The 16,057-nt window shown below is 48.1% G+C and overlaps 1 protein-coding gene across 1 annotated transcript in view; it reads right to left on the bottom strand.

The window, feature by feature from the left end:
• LOC126545537 (U3 small nucleolar RNA-associated protein 4 homolog) overlaps positions 1-16,057 on the bottom strand; it is a 77,901-nt gene that overhangs the window by 12,221 nt on the left and 49,623 nt on the right. The window contains exon 13 of the mRNA XM_050193451.3: positions 15,419-15,516. Coding sequence (XP_050049408.2) covers positions 15,419-15,516 — 98 coding nt within the window. The remainder of the gene's footprint in view (positions 1-15,418; positions 15,517-16,057) is intronic.

Raw genomic sequence — 16,057 nt, 5'->3', positions numbered from 1 at the left:
CGGCCGGTGACCCCGCGGATGGAGAAGATGGCCGGCTGCACTTCAAACTGGGCCGCATTTCGTCAGTCGTGTGTGTCTGCCCCTCGTCAGAGTGAATTCCCGAACTGTTAGTGGTGGTCTACCATGGCGGAAATATTATTGCGAGCTTATGATGCACTATTTGTGCTATTGGCATTTATTCTGAGCGGTGATCCAGTGACGAAAGGTTGCAGCGAGCATCGCTGCCGCTACGCTACGCGAACTGGCGAGACTGCAGGCTTGCAAAAAAAAAGACATGAAAAGGAATTTAAAAAGAAGAAAAACTATCACATTCTTGAAAATAAGTTTGTGAAAACACAAGGCCAAGACAATATAACTCTTATTTTATTTAAAAACAAGAGTATTTATTTAAAACGATGAAGCGTTTTTGTATCTTTCCTGCCTCAATCGTCTTCTCGCCCCAGGTTTGTAATGGATTCGATAAATGCATTGTTTTTTGCTTTTTTTAAGTACTTGTGACATAGCAACTGACTTATTTTAAGCTGGGAAAACAAGTAGCAAGCGTGCCGTGTACATGTAAACCAGTGCAAAAGCCATGCAGAGCTGCTCTTTCTTCTTTTGTCCCTTGCAATGAAGCTAAAAAGTAGACGACACGCAGCGTTGTAGAAGGCACAGGGTTATTTTGCTCGCGCGATTCGGCACATGCTGTAGCATTCCAATCACGAGAGCTCTACCAAATGAGCCATCAAAATACAAAAGTCTTTATTTATACCAAGATTTACGCGTTCTAGAAGCACGGTTTTTTGAGCAGGACTACTTTAGTAGCGGAGGCAATTGGCTGTCGCGCTTCGGTCATCTGGGTGGGGCCTTCCTTTTTTTCAGGATTTGTACCCAACTATAATTCCAGTTGCTTGCAGAATTTGTGAAAATGCACTTTTGCTTACTAAATGAATACACTAGCAGCAAGCTTCCCGCAACAGTGTGCTGCCACGCAACGCCCCGCAGGTGGATCACTGCCAACCACTGTTGTTGGCTCAGTGCTGGGCAAACGCCGAGAATGCCACTAGGCCTAACCAGCTTCAAAGCAAAGCAGTAGTCTAGCAATAGCATACTGTACAGCGCTTTAAGTACAACCACCGACAATCACAAAATGCACCATTTTGAGAATGCTTTATTTCTCATCAAATCAATTCACACAGAAAAAAGAAGATATGCTGCTATTCGCGGCGTGCAGACTGCAAGGCATATGATGTGGTCAAGCCGTTTTGCATGCAGTGCGGCGGCGGCCAGACGCAGGCTCAGAGTTTAACTTGCCTTGTACTGCGACTCTCGTTTATGCTACAGATTGGACAGTGGACATCACTTGTTGTAGAAGATAAATTTAAGACATCAGCTTATACTGACAGCCACTGTTTTGTGTGAAGCACAAACTGTAGCCAATGTACTTGTCATAGGCGGTGGCAATGCGTTCGGGTCTGGTGACTGGCACAGCAGAGCTGGCCGGCCAGCTCCCCACGGTTGTGCCAGCCATTAGTCTTGATGTTGTGTTGGTGTATATATGCTATAGGCAATAGGGAAACTGGCATTTGTCAGCAACCAGCATAGAGAAAACGATGCACAGGAAGACATCATGCGGTGTGATTTATGCCGATTACAGCATAAACTCATTTAACTATAGTTTTGTTACTTTAATTTCAATGTTTTCATCATTTTTGCATTTAGACAGTTTAGAAAGTGGTACATGCAAAGTTTCACCATTTCACAACATACTGCAACCTTTGATTCGGATAGTACAGACTTCAGATATAACGAACCTTTTAACTGGATTATCATGGTCCATTGCAACGAGCACTGACTCCACATGATAGATCTCAGCAGGTCACATTGTGACATGCTGGCATGGAAAGGGTGCAGGCATGACTTCGTAAATGTACGCACTTAACACCAAGTATGTTGCGATGAGCAAATTGCTCTTCGTCCTCAACATTCATTATGTTGGAGCACACTTATGTACTGCATGTTAAACAGGCAGGGCAGGTCATTCATGCTCCAGTACAAGGCTATATGTGCATGTTAATAATACTGTAACAAAAGCAACAAAAGCATTTGTTGCTTTTGTTGTACAGTAAGGACACAAGATGAGGGCTAACGTCATCAAATGATTAATTAGAAAGATGCACACATGTACTATATACAAGAAGACAAGGTTCAAAGCAAGGGTGAATGTGTCCAGCTTGCATCTGGCATCCTTGCTTTGAGCATCGTCTTCTGTATATATATAACATGTATGCCTGTTTACAGTTATCTTTCTTTTCCTCTCTCTCTCTCTCTCTTTGAAGGAAGTGCTCATCTTCCGTCCTCCCCCTGTAAGTCTGTGTGATATGATAGCATGCTAAAGTGAAATACAATTATATAAAACACAGTTAAATAGAATTCTTTCTTATACAGCCAACTTCCGATTATTGAACTTTGACGGGATCAATGAAATTCATTTAATTATCAGAAGGGTCAAATTAAACAATATGCAGAAAAACTGCCAGAACCCACTGCCGATTAATTTGGCAGTTTGCCAGATTCTAACATGCCCCTGAATCAAATGCATACCCCCTTTCTATGTGCCCAAAGTAGCAAACTAACGTAGAAATGACATTGAAGCTCCTGAACAAAATAGAAATTTAACGCACACCTGGTTCTTTTAGCAAGAAAAATAGGCAAGGGTCTAATGTGTGTTGCCCAATGGGGCTGCCGGTTTCAGAAATCAAATTAACTTCTTGGGTTTTACATGCCAAAACCACCATCTGACTATGAGGTATGCCATAGTTTATGATTATGAGGTATGCCATAATGAGGCATGCCATAGTGGACTCCGGATTAGTTATGACCACCTGGGGTTCTTGCACCCAATGCACAGTACATGGGCGTCCTTGCATTTCGTTATCGCCATCATCGAAATGAGACTGGGATTTGATCCCATGACCTCGTGCAACTAAGCAACCGAGCGGCCGGTTTTCTGAAGTCAGCTTCGTCGCATTTTTTAATTTTTTTTTTTAAAGTTAGGGTCGCTGTAATAGATCTATGTTATACGGTAAAGCATGTGAACCCCCGCGATAGCGGTATTGGTTTCGTGTCCGATTGCACTGCACAGGCAATTTCCAACCCATTTTCTTGAAGAAGAAAAAGAAGAAAAAAAAAAAAAAAGCCGTGCACTAAGGTCATGTAAATACCGTAATTAGACATTGTTAGCTGCGGTTCTTGCTTGCAAATCTTCCTAGGGCAGGCCAAAAATAGTAGTTTTCGACGGGGGATGACATCTGTTCAATACAGTCACTGTTCCCTAAGCTCTGCTGAGAGAGACGCTGCCACTAAAGGGTGGCTACTGGGATCACCACAGAAGTCAAGCGTTTGCGTGCTGATTTGCCAAGTCCCATTTTCTGGTGAAGGCCAATATAAAGATCAAAATAACGTAAGTTTGCGCTCACAGAAATGCATGGGCGGTCACTGGGCCCTTTGGACGGGATTAAATTCACCAAAAACATCTAATTAATCTGAAGCGAATTAACTCAAATCGACTGTACAGAACAATTTCTGAATATACTGTGATCCTGCAGCAAGAGTACATAGCAAAATGTACAGTTACATTGAACAAAATTATATCCACATAAGTCAAATTCTGCAAAGAACAAAATGACTCCAGACAACATGCCATGCCAATAGCACCTTGAAAAGGCGAAGGAGGGCAGTACGTGTATCTATTGACCAGTAATGAGCACTGGTCAGTTAACATGCAATTTCATTATGCCTGGAATGTCAAAAACTGCCAATTAGTATCTCTACTGGCAAAGCATTCAAAAACAATACTTAAAAATAATGTAAGGAGGTTTATTGGACGAGTCCAACAAACAGGCAGTAGCTCGGAACAGTAGGTCGGGAGAACAAGATGGTGGTGTTCAAGCGCCGATCTCGTGCCCTCCGCTCTTGATGATGATCGGGATGTCATTATTTTCCTTTCTTCATTACAATTGCCCCCGTCGAGAAAGGTGGAGCCATCCTAGCGATCTAACAGGTGGGGACAAGAGGGTCGAAGTATGGCTTGAGGCGGTCTACGTGAACATCACGTCCACGACGACGACGGTCACCGTGCAGCGTTAAGAGGTTCAATGACGTAGTTTACGGGCAAAGTACGCTCGACGACGCGGTAGGGACCATGATAATTTGGGAGTAGTTTGGACGACAAGCCAGGGGTGCAGGGTGGTACAAGCAGCCACACACAAGTGCTCCAGGAGCGAATGTTGCGGCAGGAGAGTGGTCATCATCGCAGGCATTTTTCTGGCGTTGTTGGTCGGCTGTAGTAAAGCGCTTGGCTAGTTGTCGCCAATCTTCAGCGTAACGGGCGGCTTCCAACACGGGCGTGCACTCTGAGGCATCTGGTGCATATGGCAGCAACGTGTCGATAGTGTGCGTCGGCTGGCGACCGTACAGAAGGAAGAAGTGGGAATACCCTGTTGTGACTTGCGTAGCGGTGTTGTACGCATATGTCGCAAATGGAAGAACCAGGTCCCAGTTTGACTGATCAGATGCAACATGTGTTGCAAGCATGTGGCCCAGTGTCCGATTAAACCATTCAGTGAGACCGTTCGTCTGAGGGTGGTAGGCAGTACACGTCCGATGTACAATGTTGCACTGGTGGAGAAGTGCTTGGATTACATCAGAGAGAAATACGCGGCCACGGGCACTGAGGAGTTCACGAGGAGGACCATGTCGAAGCACAAAATGCTTGAGGATGAAAGAGGCGACGTCCTGTGCTGTCGTCGTGGGGAGAGCAGCGGTTTCAGCGTATCGTGTAAGGTGGTCGACAGCAATGATAGCCCATCGGTTTCCCGCCGCGGTCAAAGGTAAAGGTCAATAAAGGTCAATTCCAACGTGGTCGAATGGGCGGTCTGGGCATGGAAGGGGCTGTAATGAACCTGCGGCAGGATGCTGTGGTTTTTTCCGTCGCTGACACTCGTGGCAGCCGCGAATGAACTTGCAAACAAATTGAAGCATTCCGCGCCAGTAGTACCTTTTGCGTAAGCGTTCATAGGTCTAGAAGACACCGCCGTGAGCACACAACGGGTCGGAGTGAAAGGACGCACAGATTGTAGAGTGCAGCGTTCGAGGGATAACTAGGAGCCACTTCCTACCATCTGGCGAGTAGTTGCGCCGGTACAAGAGGCCATCACGGATGCTGAAGTGCGAAGCTTGGCGTCGCAGTGTTCGAGTGGTTGAAAGGGTGGGTGCCTCGGATAAAACGTCAAGAAGCGAAGCGATCCAGGGTTCGTGGCGCTGTGCAGAGGAGACGATGGCGACGTCAAGAGCTGACAATGGGTGGTCTATAGTGGATATGGACGCAGTTTCGGTGGATAGTGGTGACCGCGACAGTGCATCAGCATCGGCATGCTTGCGTCCGGAACGATATATAATGCGGATGTCAAACTCTTGAAGTCGAAGAGCCCAGCGGGCAAAGCGACCTGATGGATCCTTCAACGAAGACAACCAACATAATGCATGATGGTCCGTAACTACATCAAACGTGCGGCCATATAAGTAAGGGCGGAACTTGGCAAGCGCTCAGACTATTGCGAAGCATTCTTTCTCGGTGATGCTATAGTTTGACTCAGCCTTGGTGAGCGTTCTGCTGGCATATGCGACGACATACTCTGCGAACCCAGGCTTTCGTTGTGCGAGAACAGCACCGAGGCTGACACCACTGGCGTCTGTGTGCATCTCAGTTGCGTGCCGTAGGATCGTAGTGGCGCAGTATAGGTGGTGACGTCAGGAGACGGCGAAGGGTGGAGAAGGCTTGGTCACACTCAGAAGACCATGACGACAGATTGGAGGTGCTGCTTAAAAGTTGGGTCAAAGGCGCAATTATAGAGGCGAAGTTGCGCACAAACCAACGAAAGTAGGAGCATAACCCTATGAGGCTTCGTAACTGCTTTAGATTCGTCGGTTTGGGGAAGTCGGTCACGGCACGTAGTTTAGCCGGGTCCGGAAGCACACCGTCCTTTGATACGATGTGACCAAGAATTGTAAGTTTCCGCGCAGCAAAGCGGCACTTCTTGTGATTTAGTTGCAGCTGAGCGGTCTTCAGACACGTCAGGACATGGTTGAGGCATTCCAGATGGGTTGCGAAATCTGGCGCAAAGACAACAATGTCGTTGAGGTAGCAGAGGCACATGTGCCACTTCAAACCCCACAGAACCGAGTCCATCATGCGCTCGAAGGTGGCAGGAGCATTGCAGAGGCCGAAGGGCACGACATTGAATTCATATAGACCGTCAGGCGTGACGAAGGCTGTCTTTGAACGGTCGGCCTCTGCTAAAGGCACCTGCTAATACCCGGAACGCAAATCTAACGATGAAAAAAACTTGGCACCTTGTGGGCAATCAAGGGCATCGTCAATTCTGGGTAACAAGTACACGTCTTTTCGAGTGACCTTGTTTAGGCGCCGGTAATCCACGCAAAAGCGAATTGATCCATCCTTTTTTATAACAAGAACCACAGGTGATGCCCACGGACTTTGTGAAGGGCGAATAATGTCGCGTTTAAGCATATCGTCAACCTGGTCGGTAATAACTTGACACTCGGCGGTGGAGACACGGTAAGGGCGTTGTCGCACTGGCGAGTTGGAGCCGGTGTCGATGTAGTGAACAATGGTAGAAGTTTGGCCAAGGGAACGTTGGGCAGCATCGAAAGAGTCGCGGAACTGGTAGAGCAGCTGGAGAAGAGCAGAGCGTTCAAATGGTGACAGTCCGTCTGCGATCAACGAATCGAATAGGACGGCAGCTGGTACATCAGAAGGATTAAGAGCACTGACGACGTCGAGGTCGCGTCGAGCTGAATCTTGCTGCACAGAAAAAATTTGGCCGATATCAATGGGTTGCACGCATCCAAAGGACTCACCTTTAAGCAGTTTGATGGGATACGGAAGAGGATTGGTGAGGTAGAGAGCGCTTGTTCCATTCGAAATAGAGAGGGTCGAATAAGGCAGAAGAAGTGGCTTCCGACTTAGAAGGAGGCGCGATGGTTCAAAGAATGCAGCTTCATCACATATGCTATTGCAGAACACAAACAGCTGCTGTCGGTGGAATTTGTGTCGTCTGTTACGACTAGTTCGTGTGCGGCTTGATGAGCAGGGTTGTAGGACTGGTCACACAATGGGAAGAGCTCAAGTTCAGATCTGGCACAATCAATAACGGCGTGATTATACGATAGAAAGTCCCAGCCAAGTATGATGTCGTGCGAGCAGGATGAAAGGACGATAAACTCAACAATGTAGTGCTCTTCAGTGATAATAAGTCGAGCAGTGCAGGCAGCTATAGGCCGAACAGGGTCTCCATTTGCTGTACGTAAGGGCATCATCTCAAGAAGTGTGGTTACCTTCCGAAGCTTGCGGCAAAGTGTGGTGTCCATAACAGGAACGGCAGCACCGGTATCGACAAGAGCATATGCACGGGTGCCTTCTACAAAATCTACGACAATATTCGACAGCAAAGTTCGAGGACTTCAGCATTTCGACAGCGCAGTTCTTGCCTCACGAACTGCGGGGGCTAGTTTCCCTCATTTTCAGGGGCTGGTCGACGCATGGGCGACAAGGATCGGCGACAGGGTGAAGGTGAGCGACGAGACGTGGGTTGCGGATAGTCACGTGAAGACGTGCTTGTTTGGGGACCTGGACTTTCATAACGAGAGAGGGGACGATCCATGCAGTTCTGCGAACGGGTGTCTGAGTATCCTGGCGCGCGACGGCGGCAGAATCGGGCTATATGACCAGGGCCACCGCATGCAAAACAGATCGGCCGGTTGTCGCGCGTTCGCCAGGGATTTGCAGTGATGGGAGCAGCCCATGTCACGGACAGCTGAATCGGGGCTGCAGCATACAACACACCATGGGACGGTGAGGGCTGTTGAAGCTGCTGCTGCTTTACTACCTCAGCGTAACTAAGAGGCGCAGCGACAGGTTGCTGCTGAATGGGCACCGGCATGGCCTCGGAAATCTGTTCTTGGATGACGTGTCAAAGCACGGGAGCCAACGGGATTGGTCGCTGCAGTTGCTGCTGCTGTGGGAGCTCCTGACGCTGAGCAAATGGCAGGAGCGACAACTGGCAGGCCACCTCCTCACGCACAAATTCTTTCATTTGTGCGAGAAGGTATGACTGCTGCAGCGAGTGGTTGACTGTACGTGTGACATGAACGTCGAGCGAGAGCCCGCTGCCTTCTCAATTCGTCATAGCTGTGGCACAGAGTTACCACTTCAGACACTGTGCCAGGAGACTTCGCAAGAAGCATTTAAAAGACATCGTCGTCAACACCCTTCATAATATGCTGTATTTTGGCACTTTCGCTCATTGAAGCATCAGCGCGCCTGCAGAGATCGATTATGTCCTCAATATAGGCAGTAAAAGTTTCGTTTGGTTCCTGTGCCCGCGTGCGCAGCAGCCGTTGCTCGGCGCGTAACTTCCGCACAGCAGGGCGACCGAAAACGGCAGATATTGCCTCCTTAAAAGCGGACCAGTTCTCAAATTCCGATTCGTGGTTCGTATACCACAGCTTCGCCACGCCAGCCAGGTAAAAGTTCGCGGTACTCAGCTTAGCAGCGTCATCCCACTTGTTGGGTCCACTAACTCTTTCGTAGGCCGACAGCTAGTCCTCGACGTCCTGGTCTTCCGTACCCGAAAATACCGGGGGGTCTCGCTGGCGAACCGGGCCGGGGCAAACGGTGGCCAGGAGAGATGGCGGCGGTTGGGCAGCGTCAGCTTGCATGGTCGAGTGCAATGTACGGGATCGGAGTTCCAGGGTGCCGGCGATGTGCGTACCCAGCACGATCCACCAAATGTAAGGAGGTTTATTGGACGAGTCCAACGAACAGGCGGTAGCTCGGAACAGTAGGTCGGGAGAACAAGATGGTGGTGTTCGAGCGCGATCTCGTGCCCTCTGCTCTTGATGATGATCGGGATGTCATTATCTTCCTTTCTTCATTACAATAAGTTAGTCAACATGCGTTGCTAGCAGTCAAATTTAATAGAACCGTTACTACAAATTAAATTATATAGAGCCAGATTAATAAAACATTTACTACACATCAAATTACACACTATGTCAATCTTGTGGGTGCATGGTTGCAAATTCAATATACCATATTTACTTGCATAATGAAAACACTTTTTTTTTTTCCCAGAATACCGAAGCAAAGTTGGGGTGTGTGTTTAATATGCTGGGTAAAGTTTTTCAAAACTTTTCGAAAGTGTGAAAATTGGAAAGTAAGACGATAATGACTAAAAAATGCATCTGATAACTTGGCTTTGTAGTACAGTGAACTCTCATTAAGACGAACTCGGTTAAGCTGAATTCTCGCATATAACGAACAACATAGGAACATTTGTTTGGTTTCCCACAGACTCGATGAAAAAAAATCTGCTTAAAGGGACACTAAAGGTTAATATTAAGTCAACGTGGACTGTTGAAATACCATCCCACAAACCTCGAAACGCTTGTTTCGTGCGAAGAAGAGCCTTATTTTAAGAGAAAATGCGTTCTGAAGCGTCCGCGTAGCTCTAGCGCAGTTCAAATCACCCGCCCTCCGATCGAGGAGTATTGACGTCATGGTCTCATGGTGACGTTGTGCCGTCGGTGAGTAAAACGGCTCCCGCAGACGGCGCTACGGCTTTTCTGCGCAAAACGCAAACACGCGGCCAGAAACAGAGCCAAGACAGAGCCGGCAGCAGCGCGAAAGCGGAACTATGGTGGTTAGCGGAAGGGAAAGCGCGCAACGATAAGCTTGTTCTTTATTTTATGACGCCAACTTCGACGCTCGTTGCAATGGACGACCCTGACAACGACACATTGGCTCGCGATGCTGGGCTTGAATTCGGCGATTTAAGCACTGATGAACGTGACCTGCTGCTGAGGGCTCGCGCTGCCGGCGTCGTTGCGTACTACTACGCCGGCAGCCTGCTTTGAAAGGCACTCCACGCGACTTCAGTAAGTCGGCGTTGAACTCGTAATCCTCTGGACGAAAGTGCAGCGAGCACACTATGCGATTTTTCGGCTCTTTGCCAGCGCGCTGTGGCAGAGGTACGGCACTTAACCATTTCGAACGGAGAGGTTCACTCGTTGGCACTGTTGTGCCATTACCACCAGCCCGGATTCCGAATCTACAAGATGCAGAATTTATCCTGCGAGCGCCCTTTGGACAAACCCGGGGCTGCGCCGAAAGGCATAGCGCCCTAATTCTCCCTTGACAAGTCAAGATGCTGAGCCGTCAGGCAGTGGTGTCCTGCGGAGAAGTATCGGCGAGCAACATGTCCAAACGTGCCACCAAGTGCCAGACAGCCCGGCGCCGCACCTCCTTTTCCTGGAGGTCACCGCGCGCGCGAACTTTGAACTGGGTGGCCAGCGCGGTCGCTGGTTGGACCTCTCGGACGACCGTCGAGTGCTGGCTTTGTATTGGGCCGTTTGAGTGACAATGGTTTCTCGGGGCTTATAAGCCGCGACGCGCCACCTGGAAAACCGGATCCGCCGACCCACCGGGAGCCAGTGCCGCTCTCGACTGGAGTGAGATGTGTCACGCGTTTTCGCCGGACGTCGCCGTGCGGGAACAGTCGCGTTTGCTGTGAGCTCTCGGCCCCAGTGCCGATCCCTTCATGTCCTGTATAATGACCTGTATATAGTGTATAAAGTCCCTTTTGTTATTCTCACCGACGCCTGACTCGGAGTCTTCGCTACCAACGCTCTGTCACGAAACGGGTGACGAGCGCTACGGGACCACCTCAAAGTCGAAATAGTGGTGGCATCGGTGCAAAGTCGTAACAGCACACAGTGATAAGTAACGTTGGATTCGCCGCTGCAACTGCCCTTGGCCAAGTTCCGCGGACCGTTCGCGCATCCCACGACATCACATGGACGTGGCATTCTCGCTGCTTGTTCCAAATGCAAGTTTCGTGAACCAGCAGGACCACCGCAGCACGACGTGATAAAATAACGACTGAAACTCCAAAGCACGCGCGGCGCAAAGTCGAACGCGCAGAGTCGAGCGAAAATGAAACCTTTCGATCACCCGTACCGCTCAAGGGTAACGTAAAAATGTTATTTTTTCTTAGGATTGAATAGAAGTAGGCAAATAGCATTTTCTTCCGTCTTATAATCTAATGAAATGATCTTTTTAATACCAGTAGTCGAGTACTAGTGACATAAATTGTGATGAGGAGTGCTTTTGTCATCGGGCTAGTACCGGAATGTCGCTGGGGGGTCTCAAATCGTGTCATGCATTTACCTCCATTTCTCAGTTACTAAAGCTCTGTTCGCGATAATATTGACGCCTTAGACGTTCTAGAGCATTGTTTTATCACTTTAACTTGACTTTCAGGTAACCTTTAGTGTCCCTTTAAGATGAATCGCCTCAGACGTGCTCTTCGATTAAGACGAACATTCAGAGTGACCGCCACCGGTACCGATCCTGGAGGCTATTGGGTGCCTCTATGTTCTGCGCCCAAGAGCATGCGCATCGATGCACCCTACTAGAGGACTGCGGCTTACATCAACCCTGAGCAGAGGCAAAAACAAGGGGCGGAAACAAAAAGAGACAGTGACGTTTCACTTCATGAATGCGGGTGATGTGCAAACGTATGGTTGCTGTAGCGCATACGAAGCTATCAGCACTCGATGCGCCTAGACTGTCTGCATCGCATACTGTATTCAAGACAGGGCTCACACGGCCGTGCCATACACGGCAGTTGCCGGAGTAGAATGCCTCCTTGTAAACATTCGCTTACTAGCTAAATTAACAAGGATGGTGTCAGCATGCACAGGCAAACATGACCACATCACACTCGACGAGTGCAGACGCTCGCTGCCAAAACACTTGCGTGAGGAATCGCGGCAGCAGCAGCGAGCAAAGTGACCTTCGCACTGTCTATCACTTCAACGCAAACTTAGGCGAGAACACAGTGCATGCAAAGCTATGAGCGATCGGCCCACCTAGACTGTGCCCCCAAAGCAGACCGCGTTCAAGATAAAGCCCGTGCAACCTCACACTGCCGAAGTACAACACCCTCCTCCCTTCTCTCCCCAGTGCCATGCACGGAACAGAAGGCAGCATGCGTCCCCCTCCTGCCTTTCCTCCTCTGCACATGAAAGGTTGAGCCGCCATTGTAGGTTCACTGTCACACGCTTTCCCTTGCACAAACAATGTACGGCACGCGAGGACGATGTTATCACGAGATGAACCCAGTACACCCGTACCACAAACGAAACCTGTAGCAACTGCCAGAGTAGGTCAACCCAGCGCGCCTCTGCCTACCTCCCTCCTCCGCGACGCTTCACTTCGTTTCTCCTTCCCCACTTCACTCAACGTCACCTACACTTTCCTCTAGGTTGCAATGCTTTGCCACCCGCTCGGAGCGCTGCTTCGTACTTTCGCTAGCCCAGAGCCTGCACCGATGACCTGTGAGACAGCAGACGCCTACTTGAACTCCCTAGTGAACTTTTTCCAGCAGCACGAAGGCACAGAAGGATTCTTAAGGTCATTAGGTGAGATGAAATCGTTTGTGACTGCTCGCTGATTTGCACAGAAGCGCCAAACATCCATCACGGTCTGGATGAAACCAAGTAAGAGTACCATTGAAAACAGTTTTCTTTTAAGTTCAGCTAAATAAATGCTTTTTTGTCATTTTCCTCCCGTTTTAAGTGTACAGTAAAACCTTGTTAAACTGTACCCGCTTAAACAGACATTGAACATAATGTGTTTTGTATCCACATAAACAGTACCAGCTTATTGCGTACGTATCGGTTAACACGTAGTGTTTCCACTTTTCGTCGCGCAAACACGGCAGTGCATAGTCTCCATCGGGCGGCCTGGCAGAACAATAAGCCTCAGAGATCAGCACATTGGCCTCCAAGCGCCCTCTGCGTTTGCGCGTGAAGCCACATCAACATCATTTCGGCGCCATGACAGAAAGCTTTGTGGTGTCATGCAAGCGGGAGCTCGCATCATGCCGAAACTCGGATAAAAAAGACGCCGGGTGCTTAGCATAGAAGAAAATTTAAACATTGTTCGTGCTATCGAACGTGACGCGAAAAGTTGGCGCTGGCACGCGACGTGGGTCTACTGTTGACTACGGTGTGTGGCACTTGAAATGCAAAGAAGTTGCTCAGCAGCGCTGCTGCGACCGCGAAGAGATCTCGGCTACGAGGTCAGACTTTTCGCCATCATTGCCTCTGTTATTGCCGAAGTGTTGCCTAGCGACAGTGATAAGGACGACATGGAAAGCGACAACACGGACGATTCAGGCCCGACAGTGGCAGAAGCTGCGCATTACGTTTGCCTCATGAATGCTATCGTCGCTACGAGAACAGCACGCCGCAATGAAAAGGTGCCCAGCGACTTCTGCAACGCTACCGCGCCTGTGCACGGAGATTATGCAACGCCAATGAGGAATCTGCCATGCGACTGTTTGCCGAGAAGAGGGCGCTGGCTGAAAAGCTGGCTCCCAGCTTCAGCAGGTTTGAGGCCGCTGTCGTCGCTGCTAGGTCACCGCGGCATCAAACGAAAATAACACATTTGTCGCACGAAGTAAATAAATACTGCATGTTTTTTTTCACTTTCATCGCACTCTCTCCGAGTTCCGTTTTTGACAGGTAAGTGGGCGATCTCATGCTATTTCGGTAAAGCAGTACTACTGTTTAGTATGTACTTTTTCTGAGCTTCGGTCAAATACGGTTTAACGAGGTTTCACTGTACTTCATTTACTGTTTTGAAGTAAGATATTTGGATGCACCTGATCATGTTGCCAATTGTTCTTCTGATAAGACGAACAAATTTTCATGGTCCCTTTGAGTTCGTCTTAAAGGGAGTCTACTGCAAATGTATACCGTATAGACTTGTATAAGGACCGCACTTTTTTCCCCCAATTTTGACGAAGTGTGGCCTTTACACGGAACTGAACCATTTGGTTTGGTCCCGTGTAAGCCACTACTGGTCCTGTGTAAGCAACTTCTAGACAGCTCCCGTCCTCTAGCAGTGGCATGCGGAAATACACAGTGTGGGAAAATGCACCAATGCGCACACATGGCATAGGGGCACCAAATACGGTTGCTTCTCCACTGGAAATTTTCTACCCAAATTTTGAGCTGCCAAGTTGGGGGTGCGGCTTTTACACGGGGACCGCCCTCACACTATACGGTATGTCCATTATTTGGAAACAATGGCAGCTTTTTTTTATTGCACTTTACTCCACATCGGAGTTACCAGACCTATTGCCCAAGTCACTGGCCACTTTTTCATCATGGTCCCACAACAGCTTGTCCTTGCTGCCATCCAGCACATTTGTGATGCCAGTCTTTTGAAGCTTTTTGCAATCACATCAGCTGGTAGCAAGTGCCATGCATCCAAAATCCAGTAACACTTCAGCTAAATGGACAGCCTTTTAACCTTGCCAGCTGGGGTCAGGGCATGCCCGCTTTGGGCCATCCAGTCTTTGTACAAGTGTCGCATCCCCTTGAACAGTTTGTTCACAGACACATCCAGGGGCAGCAGCACCGTATTAAACCCACTCGAAATAATGGCATTGTCAGTGCACTAGTCCGGCAGTAGCGCACGTGGACTTCATCACCGCCGAAATGCCTTATGGCAGCACAATTCCCATGCTCTACTGCATACTCTATGGTTCTTTGACTCAAAACTAACCATATAACTGAAATTATGGTCCATCGCCCATAGCTAGTCACAAGATAAGCAGAAAAGTGACAAACAAACAATGCCGTCATGAAATAATTGCCTTCGAAATAGGGGGAAAAATAATAATAATAATAATAGGGGGGGGGGGGGGGGTTGACTGCACAACACGTGGTTCCCTCGCTTCAAGCTACGCAACTGTGCATGCATTTTGATTGGCTGTCACACTGGCACCAGGGCAGAAAGCAAACATTATTTTTTCCACCGAGAGTTGGCTCTCAGTTACATGCATCCAAAATTTCAGCCATCTCAGCCGGAACAAGTGAACCGGGAAATCCCAGCACAGCCATTCGTTTGTGGGAATGCACAGGATTAAAGCTGGGGCGCAATTATTACGAGGGCAAAAGAAATTCCCATTCTGAAAAGCAAAGATGGAAGTGCATTTATTATGCGAGTGCATTCATTGTGTAAGTAAATATGGTAAACGGGTTTGACTGTATATGTAAAACCTATGAAAGTGTCAAGCTAACAATGCCAAACCTCCACCTTTATCAAGGTTGGTAAGTGGGTTGGGTCAACTATTACTGTTATGTGTAGTAGTGTGAATACTCTGGCCATGCAGCCTGCATGTTTATAAAGTCACTACTACAGAAAAAGTGTGAGCAAGTTCGTGCAAGTTTACGTGGTTGCATGCAATATACAAGGTACAAGCAAAAATTGCTCACACACCTCAGAAGTCTTCAGGTCATAGATGTGTATACCTTCATTGTCAGCAACAGCAAGATGTTTAAGTGACACACAAACCATGTGAGGGTACATTGTGCCACCTGCATAGAAAATTAGCACACTTTAAACATATGAATGTCAAATTCGACTATAGTAGGTCCTGCATATAGTATTGAACTCTAAGATGATCTCAAAATGGTTCAATATATCAAACATTTGAAATATAAGATATGCATATCTGAAGCTTTTCTGAAAACTCAGAATGCCTCGGACAGTTTCCCAAGATCATTGCAAGTTGGAACTTGCTAATTTGTTACCCCAAGGCCGTGTCGGATTCACAGAAGTTTACTTACTTATTTATTATTTTCTTCTTTTTTTTACACACAAATTTCACAAGTAACTCATGCTGTGAGATGGTCTTCGACACACCACAGTTGAACCCAGTTATAACGATACCAGATTTAACAATATATCGGTTCTAACAATGAAAAGCTGTTGCACCGTCAACTTTTGTATGTTTTCTATGGGGAAATAACCCACTTATTACAACGTCCCCATGCCAGGTAGCGGAATGCAAATTCCTTGAAAAGAAAAAAGAAAAAGTGAAATGCGATTTCCTGCACAATCGCCCAACACCCCAAC

The sequence above is a fragment of the Dermacentor andersoni genome, chromosome 1, assembly GCF_023375885.2.
Source record: "Dermacentor andersoni chromosome 1, qqDerAnde1_hic_scaffold, whole genome shotgun sequence".
NCBI classification, from domain to species: Eukaryota; Metazoa; Arthropoda; class Arachnida; order Ixodida; family Ixodidae; genus Dermacentor; species Dermacentor andersoni.
Note: the sequence above shows the minus strand (reverse complement) of the source record. Positions and strands in the feature narration are given on the sequence as shown.